This window comes from Pseudochaenichthys georgianus, chromosome 9 (genome assembly GCF_902827115.2).
Source record: "Pseudochaenichthys georgianus chromosome 9, fPseGeo1.2, whole genome shotgun sequence".
NCBI classification, from domain to species: domain Eukaryota; kingdom Metazoa; phylum Chordata; class Actinopteri; order Perciformes; family Channichthyidae; genus Pseudochaenichthys; species Pseudochaenichthys georgianus.
In genome coordinates, this window is record NC_047511.1 from 37,420,257 (window position 1) to 37,435,543 (window position 15,287).

Consider the following 15,287-nt stretch of genomic DNA (forward strand, 5'->3'; position numbering starts at 1 on the left):
GGCTTTGGGCAGCATCTGTGCTCCGAGTTGAAATAGGGCTTTCTCTCCGCCTAATCCTCTATCCAGGGATCACTCAGTAGGGTGAAGACAATTACCAGCCTGCTCGCTCATGCTAATGGAATCTCTAACTAGATCTTACAGAAAGAGGAGAAAATAGACGGCGGAAAGAAAAGAAGCAGGGACAATGGCGCAGAAAGATGACCCAACTAAAATGGGTTTTTAGATTACCATTTAATTATTGATAGAGACCCAGTTGTTAGGCCTAAGGTCAGGGTTTGGAGAGCATTTTCTGCAAAGGAGATGGATTATCAAGTTATTTCGGTGTGTGTGTTGGGGGGTGTCGGGGCAGGAAGTTGCTGAGACAGGACTGATGTCACTGACATATCAGCAGCTGTGTGCCAGGTAGTCTGCCTTTCACCTTTTTATCACCTGCCTCCAGCAAGGTGTCTGGAGTGGTTTTAAATTTCATTAATATGCAGGAATTTATAGATTGCCTCCCTTGGCGTTTCAGCACGGAGGGGATGAGAGCAGTACAGTCTCCATCTGCACTAATTACTGGGTCTTGGCAGTGTTACCTGTCTCTTGTGAAGGACAAACCACGGCACAGCAACACACGGAGCAGAAGGATCTCATCTGCTGGGGAGGCTTCAGGAGGAGGCATGTCTCCAGGGCCTTTTGAGTCTCATGTGTTTGATGTGTTGGGAGTCTTGACTACCATAAACAATTTCTGCGAGCAACATCAACAGACTAAAGGACTTTGTCAAACTTCCTTTTTTCTTGCTGAGAGAGAAAAGCTCAAAAGGTCTGCACCTTATTTTAGTGACGGTTACACTTGCTCGCGTACGCTTGCTCGAACTGGTGTGGTTAAATATATCGGCATGTATCTTCTGTTAATCCTCAAATGGACTGTGTGTCAGAAGATTTAAAGTCACGGCAGCTCAAGAGTAAATCTTACCAGGTGGAGACCGGCCATGTTCTCTTTTAAAGTGTAGTTCTGAGAGTCTTTGGTCTAACAAATAAATCATGGAAGCAACCAAATGTATCAAATATCCTTGAGAGGACACACGATAATCAGTCTTCACATAAACTGTTATCTATGCGATGACCTCGCTTCTCATTTCTCTCCGTGGCTGGTCAAACTCGCTGATAACAGGATCCCTTATCGGGGTGCTTTTGTCATGGAAAGCATCTACCATTTTTAAATCATTCCAACGTGGCTACTTTTTCACTTTCCCAATCATTGAGCAGTGACACCAAGACCTTGCCTTGGAAATCGATGCTTTAACTCTTTGCACTTCAGGCGGCCGGGTTTCAAATCTGCATGCTGCGACTCCTCGGCCTGCGGTGGGCTTCTCGGGTTGTGTCTGTCAGGAGGACTTCTTGGATTGCTGCTGCACGACAACATCTTGCTGATGCTTGTGCCATCTGTGCCTCGAGCCAGCAGGTGATTACCAACCGCAGACTCCACTGCCACTCTGTCCAATAGATTCCTCTGCTGGCATGGTCAGCTTTGAGAGGAAGCAGGATGACAACAGCTGGATAGCACACATTACAGAGCAAAGGGAAAAAGGCTCGCTGAGTCTCGGTGACAGAATCTGCAATGAGGGGGAAATGTGTGGAGAAGAATGCCTGCTTCTCTTTTGCAGCTTAGCTGTGAGAACTTGTGTCATCCTCTCTTTTATAGTCGGTAAAATCCAGCAGAGCAAAAATGGCTTTGTTACACTTGAGATATATTAAATGAGATCAGTGTCAACATTTCAACAGTGCACTATTTGATTGCCTCGTGGGCTTCACAACAAACTAATGTTATGCATGACTGACTATTGGATCCATGACACCCTCCAGTGGAAGAAGGCGAAGTCGTCTTTGGACCATGGGGATTGGGGTCGCCCTGCAGAGAGCGATGTCTGGAGTCAGGCTTCGGCAACTCAGAGAAGAAATCACATTGTTTGAATTTAATTATATTCCATTGATTTATTGAACACCCATTAATAAGCATACATTTTGAGGCAGGGCCATTTTGCATCAAGGTTTTCTCTCTCTCTCGTTTCTCTCGCCTGCTCACTCCATTTCATCATACATTGACATAAGCCTTTCTTTGAAGTTCAGGAGCCAGGCTGAGAAATGACAGCACAACAAACAATGAACACAACACACAAAGACAATGAACACTGTTAGAATATTCAAGTGAGCCTCCATAGGATGGGTACAGGGGGAACAAGAGCCCTTGTTTTATTGTTGGTTTGTTAAGCCATGAATGGACCTGTCTGAGACAATAAAGGATTGTGTCACATCGGGACAAGACATTTTGCAATATCAACAATGCTTTACAAATGGTGTGTAATAAGGTTTACTTGGAACATATGATTCCTGCGAGTGAACACCAAGAACGCTCAGCTCATTTTTCACATTTGGTGGAAGTTAATTTGGAGGGGTTTGTGATTTATGTTCCAAAGTTCCACTTGTGAGGTTGCCTCTGCAACAGAAATATGTTTTTAGGCTTGACATCTGTTTTTTTAATGCAGCCAGATTGGTGTTCATTTAATTTAAATTGTCCTTGTAACAGAGTATTTCTCAACAGCAGTCCTCTGGTGTGTCTGCGATCCACAGTTCAGTAAAGACTCCACAGCTACCCTACACATCTGTTCAATATGTCACAACATTCGCAGGGCTTCTGTGTGAAAGTGGTATTAGATGACAACTGATGCTGCTGCCTCGCAACACAATGCAACACAGGCTGAGGCAATAAGCGGAGAAGAGGATCTGTTTCCCCTGTGGTTTGTCTGACAATCTTAAGCCACACTCTCATTGCTCAAAGTCCCTCGCTGGCATCGGCAGAATCACAGAGGCTCCGTCGTGTTGGAAGAGCACAGAGGATGTACTGTGCTAGAAACCAACAGATTTGACTGAGGGGACTCTCCCAGTGCGACATTAAAGGCATGTGTTGAGTTTCAAACCCAATGTGAATTGTGCACAGGAATCAGGCAACATGATAGGTGCAGGAATAAGGCCCCTATCATGCCTTAGTCCTGCACCTATCATGTTGCCCGTAGTGGTGTTTAACATCTCTTTGCTCTGTGTTAAAATGTTACCGTTGTTATGGATATCCCTCACATCTCAGACTGGTAAACATCTCCATCTAGTGTTATGATGGCATGGCCTTCCAACAACAACACATATTGTTTATTTATACATTGCCCATATATGCTCAGGGCACATTTCACATGTGATCAAATCATGTGATTCAACTGATTCTCTGCTGAAGCCGACACAAATTACTTCAGAGAATTGCCGTATCTAGTTGTTTCTTAAGATTCAGTGTTTTCCTCACAGGCTTTGGTATCCACTGTGGAAGAGGAACACGCCCGATACTATGTTTAAAAAAAGGAAATGAGTAGTTTTCTAACTAAACAAGGTAGCAGAGTATGTTATTCATGTGGCGGGAAATAGTCTTTGTAGAAATCAAAATTCCATTAATCTCTACATTCTTTACTTCAGTTCTCTGCATTTTCTACATTTTGAAATTCATGAATGCATGCCGCCTTCTGAGCCTGTTATTTAGCATAAACGAATCCTCGCCCAGCACAAAGACGCAGCATTCAGATGTAAAGTCAATTAGTCCTCATTGCTATAGCAGTGTTGACATTAGTTTAGGCAGGCATGTTTTGATTAGAGATGACAGACAACTCGCCGCTATTGGACTGCCAGACATTCCTCACGCTTCTTCCCATGGGTGAGCTATTGAAGCTGACTGAAATATATAAAGCTAACAGCTCAGTGTTGTTTTGCCAAGGCGCCCGTCATCTGCAGAGAAACCTCTTATAAATACGACAACATGGCATACAAGGCTGTATAAGCCCCAATAACAGTGACATGCTGCATCGTATATATAAGAATCGGCTGCCAGTATGTTATTCCAGCGCCGTATATCATGGCAATAATGCCTAAACTGTAGGCTTTTACACACAATGGCCTTTTGTTGTGCAGGTTATTTATTGTGCTGGTGTGAGGTTGTGCAGAGCTGGTGGGTGAGTGCATCCAGGGGCTTGTATTGTTAGGGAATCAGTGGCTCTTGTTTGTGGAGCTGGGAGGGTCTGTTAACAATGCCTTTTTTATGTCCCAGAGTGCGTGCCTGTCGGCAAACGTCCCCTCAGAATTTTTGTTTGTGTGTTGTTTTGTTGTGTGTGTGTGGTTCAGGGACGGCGAACATAACCCTCTCATTGTTTGCCACGTCCAAGTAGACCAGTTTTAAATCAGGCACATGTGAGCATTAGTGTGTGTGTGTGTGTGTGTTTTGAATATACTGTATGAGTGAAAATGATGTAGTGCCGATGTGTGGAAAGTGCCGAGCTGAAGGGGTTTACTGCCAGTCTTTCCTAATGGAGCCTTTCACTATCCCTCCATTCATGTGACGATATGGTGACGGAGAAGGGGGCGCCGGGGATTAAGGGGGTAGAGGCAGTGCCTTGTTAAAGAAAAAGAATGGGTTTGAGTGTGTCGATTGGATTAACTTGTTTGGGCTTATTAAGAGCGGAGACACAGCCGCTTGTTAAAAGCACTGCATGGGGCGTCCTACAGTGAGACGGCAGGGTCACCATTCAATTAGGTCGAAGCCCCGCCTCCTCCCCTCATTGTGTAGGCTGTCTGCCAGGACCTCGGCTGCTCCTCCACTGGGAGGGGGGCTTCACTGGAGACCCTTTAACTGAGACAGTCAAGCCTCCATAGGAGCTTGGCAATTGGTTTTATATAAAAATAACTACGGGATAATATTAGCGAGGACGAGATGTTTTTGCTACAGTGTGCTGATGAAAGACTTTCTATGTCAATGACAAATTATTAACTTTTCCAGCTTTGCACCATTACATGGTTCCTATTTTTTTTATTTCTTATGCCTATGATTTGAATGTGGAATGTGGAAGGCAACTGTATGATAAAAAGATGTAGAGATTATCGACGTCATTGTAAATAAACCTCGGTGGAGAATGGCTAGGGTTAGGGAAGTTCATGCAAAACATTTGTTGCAACAAAATGTGAAGTCCAACCTCCTACATAATTAGGACACAGATCCTGTGGTGTGAATATGTCTATGAGCAAAACTCCTGGGTTCACTTTCCTACAAAACCTTATTTAATTTAACAAAAGAAGCCAAAGTTCACACATTTCTTATGCTTTTTAAACACAAATAGCCTTTGCAGAGCTTTGCATACACGAACAATCTGATCAAAGAATAAGCAAAACTATGAATCTGACCAAACACTTAACCCATAGCTAAAATGAGTGCATATATTCTGATGTTTCAGTATCTGCTGCTTTATTCTTTCTTTTACCTGAAACATGTCGTTTAAAACACACACAAACACTCACTCCGTTTACTCACCCATGACCACCCTGAAACACCCCGCACTTGGCAGGATGCTTATCTGGGCAGACAGCTTTGGGCGCGGGGAGCCATCTCCTGTGATCTCCTCTGCAGTTTAAGAACCTTTTAACTTAGAAATCGCCCTCTGCCAAGCCCACCGCCTCTTGATTCCGGCTTATTCCCTCATCTCATGGGACTGATCCTCCACCCCCATTGCAAACCCTGCAGCAGCGTTAGCAGAACGGGAAAGAGCCAATAGACATCCTGGCTTTTGAGATATCCCCGCACTCGTGTAATAGGAGACCTGTGAGTGGATTTGATGAGTGAGTGAGGTGCAGGTGGTTTTTTCAAGTCTGTGTATGGCAGTGTGAGTGTGTGTTCTCACACCAGCGCCTTACAGGGATTGACCCGGGCATAACAAGCTTTTTTGCGGCAGCTGGACGATCGGTCATAGGGTTTTTGGTTTAGATAATTTCCTGCCTCTACTAAGTAGTAGAATAACCTAATAGGAGGAGATGAGGGGAAAGGGGGACATGACAAACAAGCCAAATACTTGCTCCTTTTGCCGTGCTCTTAAAGTCTATAATGGGAGAAAATTGGTTCTTGAAATTGAATTGAAAAAAAGTGGGTCTCTTTCAGCGAACTCTAATGCCTCCGAATACATTTGGTGAACAGCAAATGGAGGGTAGTTACACGATTGTCTTTCATTTCACTGAGGGGAAAACTGTGGAGGTATCCCCCCGTTAAGACTAGCTTTTAGTCTCAATCTACACCACGTGTCCTTTTACTCCCTCTCAACCACTATCTTTTCACAAATGGGCTTTGAGGATGGGGTCGTTGTGAAATTAGTATCCTCGCAGAGAGGACACAGAGAAAGGATTATGTGAATAGCCAGTAATGAGCTCAAAGTGCCAGTGTGTTTGGGCCAGGCCTGCCTGTGTGTGAGAGGAAATGGCACTGCAAGCGACCTTTTTTGCTCAAGCACCTGGCGAGAAATAGAGTGGCCTCTCTCTTCCATCTGCAGTGTGTGTGTGTGTGTGTGTGTGTGTGTGTGTGTGTGTGTGTGTGTGTGTGTGTGTGTGTGTGTGTGTGTGTGTGTGTGTGTGTGTGTGTGTGTGTGTGTGTGTGTGTGTGTGTGTGTGTGTGTGTGTGTGTGTGTGTGTGTGTGTGTGTGTGTGTGTGTGTGTGTGTGTGTGTGTGTGTGTGTGTGTGTGTGTGTGTGTGTGTGTGTGTGTTTTGAGGAAGAGTGAACTATTTAATTAACAAGACATTCTGAGTCTAAAGATTTAATGTACCTACATTTATCATGGAGAAGCAGCATTTTCACCATGTCGGATGTTTGTGCTAAAAAGTGTTGTATTTAGTTGCTTCTAAGATGTTTTAAAAATACATATTTTTGAATGAGAGTGTAAAGTGTGTTATACAAGCATCAGGGTCTGAGGTCAAATGAAATGTTTTGTTAAAAAATATTTGTATGAGTGAAAGTCTTACTTCTTTGAACGGGTGCTGTTTTTTTCTGTAACACCTGCTTCTAATCTCTAACTGTTCAGAACGGGAAAGTCATTCAACCTTAATTATAGGCAGTAAACTGTGTCGTGGTAGTTTATCGTGCTTCCTTCCTCCATTTCTCAATCCATACTCTCGCACTTTACTTTACACAGCATCTGTGCAGGGAGGGCTGTTACATTTAGACAATTCAGATATAAATTATATTTGAAATTGTATTATCTGTATATCCACATTCAGTGGGTGCTGAATTCTGACTAGTGAAAAGCAATCATTTATAATAAAAAAAACACACCTTGAATAGATATGAATTGTTTGGTTCTGTGCACTAACATTATATTAAACTGCACATACACATATCCTATAAATGTCAATACTTTTTTTTCATTATGGTTTTCCGACTAGATCCGTTATTTCAGGAGTACGGTTTGTGCAAAGGTTAGTTTGATTGAACGCTTCTATTAAGGGTTTAATACATTTGATGTTTTCACTTGTGATCCATAATTTGCTATATTCCTAAATTAGAAAGAACAGGAGCTGGGGCTTTATGGACTGCCATTAATTTATCTCGTAATCATTATAATTGCTTTCTTTAAATGATAATCTATAAAACTAAGTAATGGACTGATGGCAGGTGGCTAAATGTTCATTTAGTGATTCACCGAGAAAATAAATAACAGGGGACAAGCCCGTGACAGGCGCATGAGAAATCATTTTTCAATAATCTGACAAGCATCACGGCTGGAGACGCGAGCACTGACAGCACGGATGAAATATTCGCCTCCTTTGTTTTAATATGTGAGGAGACCGGCCTAGATGGAAACGATTGTGTTTCATATCGATGCATTTCGGACAAGAGACTCAAACACAAGCAGAGCTAAGATTAAAGCCACAGAGTTTTAAACAAAGACAGCCATGCTTATAGGTGAGACTGCTGCGTTGTCTTCAGCACAGGAAGAGCACGGTGTCTTCCTGGAAACCTAACAATATGCGCTAAGTGAACTATAGAGGGAATCTCGATGCTTATCATATAAAAACACTCTCTGGACCCAAATGGTTTGCTTCGGCTCTTCTCATCTGGCACATAATCCAAGTAGAAGATTTAGTAATCAGTCATCATTGTGCAATGTGACACTGGCATGTCGCTGATGAATGATACCGACCATGCTACTCGATTGTTGAGGGTTCTCTGTGAGGGAGCTGTGGGTTTCCTTACATATAAATATATATATCTTTGTTTCCACTGGGGCTGTGATGGGCTTTTTGAGAGGAAACTAGCAACAACTGCCTCCGTGTTCCTGAGTGAAGGTGGCTGTGGGGAAAAGGGGGAGTGCAGAGCTGGAGATTTATGTCCTAGAGGGAGATTGATTAGTGCCGTCACGAGCCGTGATGTACGGTTGGCAGTCTCCCCTTCCCAACCCATCGCATTTCCCACAAACACACACACATGCAACCATACGGTTCAACACACAGCTACACACACATCCCGACACCGCTCAGTCCCCCAGGCCTTCCCTGACAGTCCCCCAGAGCTGGTGCATGTTAAGTTGTAGCAGACAGACTGCCGTTTTCTCAGCATTACCATTTTTTTTTGCCGTCCATAGATAACGCCATCAATCACCACATACACACTGCCCTGGAAGGAATGTGTCTGAGTGTTGCTACTTTCTGTGTGTGCCCGTGTGTTTGTTTTGAGGATGGTTTCTAAGACGGGAGATGCGGTTGAATGGCCGTGTGCTTGTGCTGTTTGCAGCCGCAGAGTGACTGGCCTGGACTGTGCTCTGAAACCGTCTCAACCGTGCTGTCCCAGTGCAGGTGTGTGTTTATCATTCAGCACACACGGCTGAGAGGCAGGCAGCTGTGGGCATGCTCTCCCAATTAAATCCCGGGTGAGAAACCTAGTCCATCTAGCCCTCAGCCAGATCCTGGCGCTTTTACCAGACGCGGCATGGAGCTTTGACCTGGAATCATCCTGCTTAACTCACTCTCTTTCTCTTTCTCTTTTCCTGCTGCAGGTTGGCCGCAGAACTCCCCACGGCTGTAGAACTGTGCCCACCTCGCCATGCTGGCCTGTCTGCAGAGGAGGCAAAACCCTCCACCCCAGCACCCGGTGTGTGCCAGCAAAACCCTGGAGCCCCCGCAAGCCCTTGGACGGAAATGTAAGTGTAAAAAGTGACAGTGAGCGACGCAGGTCAGAAGTTCAGCTCACCCAAAGCTAAGGAATGAGAGAGGCTTGTGTGAATGATGGAAAACGGGTTGTTAACCCCGACTGTGAATAAGTGAAGGAAAATAGACTTTCCGGTTCCTGTTGTTTGTCACTTGGTTCCTTACTCTGAGGAATTCTAAGCAGTTTCATTCGCTCTGCACTTAGACCTTGGATTGCCATGTTGTTTGGCTACTCATTGTGAGGGGGGCTGTTTAGCTGTGCTGATTGTGCAGTCGTGGCAACAGGGCAGAACAGACAGTGTTTAACGTGCCTCACTGGCCCCGGGTGACCCTGAGGGTCTGTAAACATTTACAGTGTCTGGCCCTGGCTGTGCCGGCCGCCTGTAAAGCATGACAGCTGCTCTGTTTGCTCCCCCAGTACCACCCTCTGTCCACTCACAAAATGCTGTAAAGGGACAGAGATGAGCCAGGGCTGAAAACTGTTATAGAGCTGGCAAAACTAGTTTCAACCAGTTTTGGATTAGAGGGCTGCAGCAGTCAGGCATCTGGAAGGTGAATGTCCCCCTGATTTTGTTAAAGCTTTTGGATACGCTTTTTAATGAGGGGAAGAAAGACCCTTCCTCCTTATTGAATGCTTCTAGAGTCTTTAGTTGCTTTTGTTTACACGGCCGGCCTACGAGCTACCTCAAGCCGATTAAAAGGACTGGCGGGTGGAGAGCACTAACCACCCAGTTTTCACCTCAGCTTAGAGAGGCTTAGCGGGAATAGCAGGTTCTGTGCTTCTTCGTGGTGGGAATGATATCAGGCCTGTAACCATCCCAGCTTCTCACTGGCCAATTAGCTACTTCTCAGCTCAGCATCACACTCCAATCGCCTCCTGGAGGAGACGGAAGTCACAAAAACAAGGTGACTGTGAGCCACCCCTGTGCTCAGATCTTGCAGGTCTGTATGGATGTTTCATATGGAGCTGTATAGGTGCGTGTGTGAGACAGAGAGGGAACAAGAGACATGAACAGAGCTGAGTGCATTTGGAAGGGGAGCTCTTCAGCTGAGTGGGGTTCAACTGGGCCCACTAATGAGGTTTAGAGAGGTGAAGTGAAAGGAAGGACAAAGAGAAACTGTACAAAATAGAGTTAGAGAAGATGGAAATGAAGGGGGGCAAATAGAGGGAGTCCTCAACAGTTGTCTTAATCGATTCCCTTCTTCCAATTTTGCAGGATTAGCCCACTTCCTCTTTATTGAGGAGTCAGGACTTAAATCAATAGAGAAAAGAACAGTCTCCAGTTTTCCCTTTCCCTCTTACTGACCCTCTCTCTGTTACTCTCCCTTTCCCTCTCTCTCTCCTTCTCCACCTGTTTAAAACCTTTGATTGAAAGACTACCACAGTGACTGAGGTTCATAATGAGGATGTTTGAACCTAATAGCCTCCTTTCTGTCCTTGGTGGAGGAGGGGGGAGCAAGTGTTGGATTTCCACCACTGTGCTGCCCCTGGCCTCAATACGGCAATTGTTCATCCAGGCCCAGCAGGGGTGCAGAAAGGCAGACAGTGGGTCTGGCTGCACAAGTGGGCACACTCAGGTCACCGTGCTGAGCGGGTCCCCATGATTGATTGTTCATGTCCAAGTTTGTGCCAACGTGGAATGGCGGTTGTGGGTAAGGTGACCTGAGCTCTCAACAGGCGGCTGAATACCAGAGTACACCCTCAAAGAGAGAGAGAGTGGGCGAGAGCACAGGAGGGGGGTTACCTGGCAGCAAGGCAGAGGTGAGCTTTGTCGTCTGCATCTGCTGTCCTTTACACACAAAGAGTGTGTGTGTGTGTGTGTGTGGGTGTGTGTGTGTGTGTGTGTGTGTGTGTGTGTGTGTGTGTGTGTGTGTGTGTGTGTGTGTGTGTGTGTGTGTGTGTGTGTGTGTGTGTGTGTGTGTGTGTGTGTGTGTGTGTGTGTGTGTGTGTGACGACTGGGGGGGCGGAGCAGTTGGGATGACAGGGCGAGGAGGGTTTTAGCAAAAGTCCCCGCATGCAGATGCCGAGTGGCTGCACAGATCATTGATGTGACTCCCATTAAAAAATCCCTCATACCCTCAATAAAAAAGGACTTAACTGGCTCTACCATCAGCTGGAAGCGTTCAGATCTGCTCGCCAGACAATCAATTTCCCCCAAGCGCACAGAGCTTAGCGGGAGAAACGGGAGGCGGAGAGCGGGATGTTTCCATTATCACAGCCCGCTCTGTGTCTGGACTCGGGGGGGCTGGGTGAGGTACTGTCGAGCGGGGAGTGCAGGGTAGAGAAAGGAGCGAGTGCCAGAGGGAGATGGGGAAAGACAGACAAGTGGAAGAGAGAGATAGGAGCCGAAAGGGAGACGGAGAAGCTGGCTTTTAAAAAAAAAAAAAAAAAAACGTTGACCGCCTGCCCTTAAAAATATCATATTGGATTAGCCTCACAGATATATTTTTCTTTGGATGTAGAATTAAAAGGAGTGCAGCACATTACTTGAATTATAAATCATAGGCACTTGCTTTCACTAGGTCCAAATTCCACGCATATGTGGCTGCACTCTCCAGCGCCAGCCCCTGTCATTTTTAATTAAATCCCCCCTTATGGGTGACATTTGTAGCTTGCCCCCTCCTCCGTCCTCCGCTCTCTACCACTGCCCTAGATGGAGACATGAAAGGCAGAGACGGCAGCGGGCCTCTCATCGTGTTGTGCCCCAGAGAGAGGGCACCCATCCAGACAGATGAGAAGGAAAGGCCCTGCGAGGGTAGAGGGGTGAATAGATGCCACTGACCCCGGCCCCCCACAGCCAGCGGCACCCTCCCTCGCTCCCCATCATCGCTCTCCTTGATTGTCGTCCTCCACTGTGGGTCTGAAGGTCCGGGGAGCAGGGGTGAGTGGAGCAGGAGGTGCATTGGTCCAGTGATGAGTAACACTGAGATGGCTGGACAGGAGGCCCAGCAGCCCCCCCCCCCCCCCCCAACACCCTGCTTCCTCCCTGGCCCAGACAGCAATTACTCTGCCACATGTCAGCTCAAGAATAACAGGTCCACAATCCCTCAATCGACTGGCTCATGGGGATGTTTCTTCCTGGCTATCTTCCAAAATGATGTCTTTCAGATTTCAGCAGGTTTTCATTTGTTTAATCAGAACTGAGTGGTTTCATTTCAGCCATGCATGACATTTGACGAGAATGTCGTTGTCACACTGGCTGTCCATGTTTGTCCTTTTTTATTCAGACCCTCTGTTGTAACCGCACAGCTTGCTGCCCCTCCCGTATTTGTCCTATGAGTGGATCAGACTTTGGGCTAAACCCGGGTGTTCCCCTGTGTCTCTAACACCAGCAGGGCCAGGCTGCAACTCATAAACACACACACGCACGCACACACACGCACACAATTGCATCATATTGAAAGCAACTGTTGTCCCCAGTTGAATGTCTCCTTACATACATGACCTGCTCACATGTACAAACACACAAACACACAAGCACACCTGCAGCCATACCCCCCCGTGACACCACCCAGGAGGCCCGAGGTGCCAATCAGCCAGGTGTAGACGAGGAGCTCCCAGAAGGCCTGATGTCCCAGGTTCATGTGGTGCGGGGCAGGTTTAGCCCTCTTCAGTCTTGATCGACAGAGACAACCTGGGCATGTCACACGCCGCCTCGGGACATGACACGGGGGTTCACCTGGGGATTGTAGTTTTCCTAATAGCCCTGTGCCTCTGCCGGCGGAGCTGCCGGAGCCATTAGGTTGCTTTGCTTTTAGCAGCGTTTCTTCATTTCACCAGCCCACTTAGAGGGAATATGCTCAGGTAATGACCTCTTCCACCTCTCCTGCTCTGTTGTCTGAGGCGGCGCGAGACATAACAGGGGAATTAGCTGGCCATATCAAATTGCAGCAGGCACGGCTGCTAGGCGGCATGGAAAAAAACACGTGGGGAGGGTTTTCAGTTGAATATTTAAATGTGGCCACGAGCAGCAGCAGGAATAACAACCCTTCCCCTGATTGCCTCAGTACCCTGGAGGTGGAGGGCATAAAGTAGGACTGGGGGAAAGGGAATGGAGCGAGGGAGGGAGAGACTCTGCATGCACTTGACCTTTTCCCACTGATTGAACTACCTCCTTCCTAACTCCCATTTGGAATTCCACAGAGTGCCCACAGAGACCGTCATTATTCCACAGTCTGCAGCAGGGAAGCAGAGGTCATGAGGTATTTTTCACAGTGAAAGGTGATTGACAGCTATCCATGGCCTGCCTTCTCCTGGGTGCCTGCTTATGCAATCTCCTTTTGGGCATGGTCACATGACAATAGCCTTCATCACATTTATATACTGCAGATACAGGATATTTAATGGAGGTTTGCTTTACTTCAGAGGGGCAGTCCTTTGATATTTAATGTCATAGTCTTACCTCCTGCATACTACTGGCTCTCCTGTCATGTTGGCATCTCAATGCTGGCACACAGAGGATCATTTCCGGCTGGTGGAGTCCCACAGAGCCCTGCCTTCCCTCTGCCCTCTGCCTTCTGCTGTGAACACGGGGGGCGAAGCAATCTTATTGCCTTTGGAGGTGCGCTCGAGGAAGAAGCGCCTCGCTTTAGTTTTGGTCACAGCGGGACTTGGGTTGAAAAACTGGTTCCAAAGTCTCCAAGCTGGCATTTGGGCGTCCCAGGTGCACGGTATCGACACCCTCTGTCTTCGCCTGCCAGAGCCTGGGGGTGGGGGAGGCGGTGTGAGCGAGTACAGAGTGTCCGCAGTCCCTTGCTGTCCCACAGGAAATGACACACAGCCTGGGCTATCTCAGCGCTGAGCCCACCACAGACTGACCATGTGAGGCGTTCAGGAGGGGCTGCACTCTCCTGGCACGTTCCTAGAGTTTTAGACGTCTCTACGATAACAACACTCTAAATAAAAACGTAGATTTCGGACATAAAAAGTGTGACGTTTAATTCCCCTTTTAACTAGATTCCCAGCAATTACTCTATTTGTGTTTAGTCAGTCCGTCAAATTGTGAAGAAAGTACACATTTTACTCGATGAATTACATATCTGTTTTATAACTGCAACATTTAAATTGTTTAACGTTCTTTTGTTAGAGAAATAAATATATTTTACATTCAGCCACTTTGTGGTAACACTAGGTTCCACCCTTGCCCGTTTATTGTTTAATAAGAAACAGCTACGATAGTTATATCTGTTCATTTTCTATTTAGTGTCCCATACATTCTCACCTCTAGGCCTTGATTGAAATGCATAGCAGGTGAATATTGATCAGCATGTTGTAGCTGGGAGTCTCCTTTCAATAGTGCCCTAGGAACATTAACTAAGAACATACAAATACCCACAGCACTTGAGTTTGCTGTTTTCTTCCAAACCACTTAAGAACTTCACCAAACTGTAATACCAACCCTAGCTGTGGTTTTCAGTCCACTCTAATACGGTAGAGTGTTTTGCTGAGACGGTATGGGAGTGTAAACTGACCACAGCACAATGTTGAAATCAGCGCTCCTGTGGGACATTTTACTACAGTGTATGTGGTTTGCTCGTCAAGCCCCTTCCCATGAAGGCCATCTTCACATGCGTTGGTCCCGTCGCCACTTTAAGTCTTGAGAAATACTGAATCACATTTGCTTGGCTTTAGGTTCGGAGGTAGGGCATGTTATTATGCTGACCTCTGGCTGCCAGCTCTTTCAGAAAACCACTTTTCACTAACCTAACCCTGGAGGCCGGCGTCTGGCAGTTCCATCACGGAGCTGCAAGTTTCTCATTTGTAAAGTTGTTTTTTACTTTCTGACGTTGCTATAGGCACTGAAAATGGAAGCAAACGTATTACTAAGTTTGTCTGTTTTTATCTTCGTCCACAGTCCAATACACGGATAAAACATCTAATGTATTCATTAGAAACAGATTTACGCTTGAAGCAATAATTATAATTAAACACCCTGCTTTTGTTAAATCCCTGCCTCAATAACTCCATCGACATGGAATCTTAAAAAAATCATTGTTCCTCTTGCTTAAAATATACTGTATCTCCTCTCCTTTATCATTCTTCGTTCTCTTATCCACTCTTCTCCTGTCTCCTTCTCTCTCCCCCTCTCTTATCTCCTCCTCTCCTCTCGTTGGCATGTGTACTGCAGCCGAGTGCCTTGTTGTCTGCGCAGTGTTAAATATTAATTGGGAATCAGTGGAGGACTTGTCTCCTAAATGATAGAACAGAAGGGCCCAGGCTTGCCTCAGGCAGCCTGCGGGCGCCTTTCTTCTTCCA

The 15,287-nt window shown here is 46.3% G+C and overlaps 1 protein-coding gene across 3 annotated transcripts in view; it reads left to right on the plus strand.

Annotated features, from left to right (window-relative positions):
• fam222aa (family with sequence similarity 222 member Aa) overlaps positions 1–15,287 on the plus strand; it is a 44,230-nt gene that overhangs the window by 15,602 nt on the left and 13,341 nt on the right. The window contains exons 1-2 of one of the 3 annotated variants that reach the window (XM_034091620.1): positions 8,596–8,680; positions 8,881–9,024. In XM_034091620.1, the coding sequence (XP_033947511.1) occupies positions 8,928–9,024 (97 nt within the window). In that variant the 5' untranslated portion in view covers positions 8,596–8,680; positions 8,881–8,927. Of the gene's footprint in view, positions 1–8,595; positions 8,681–8,704; positions 8,755–8,880; positions 9,025–15,287 lie in introns of those variants that run through there. The other 2 variants (XM_034091621.1, XM_034091619.1) reach the window with 2 other exon arrangements.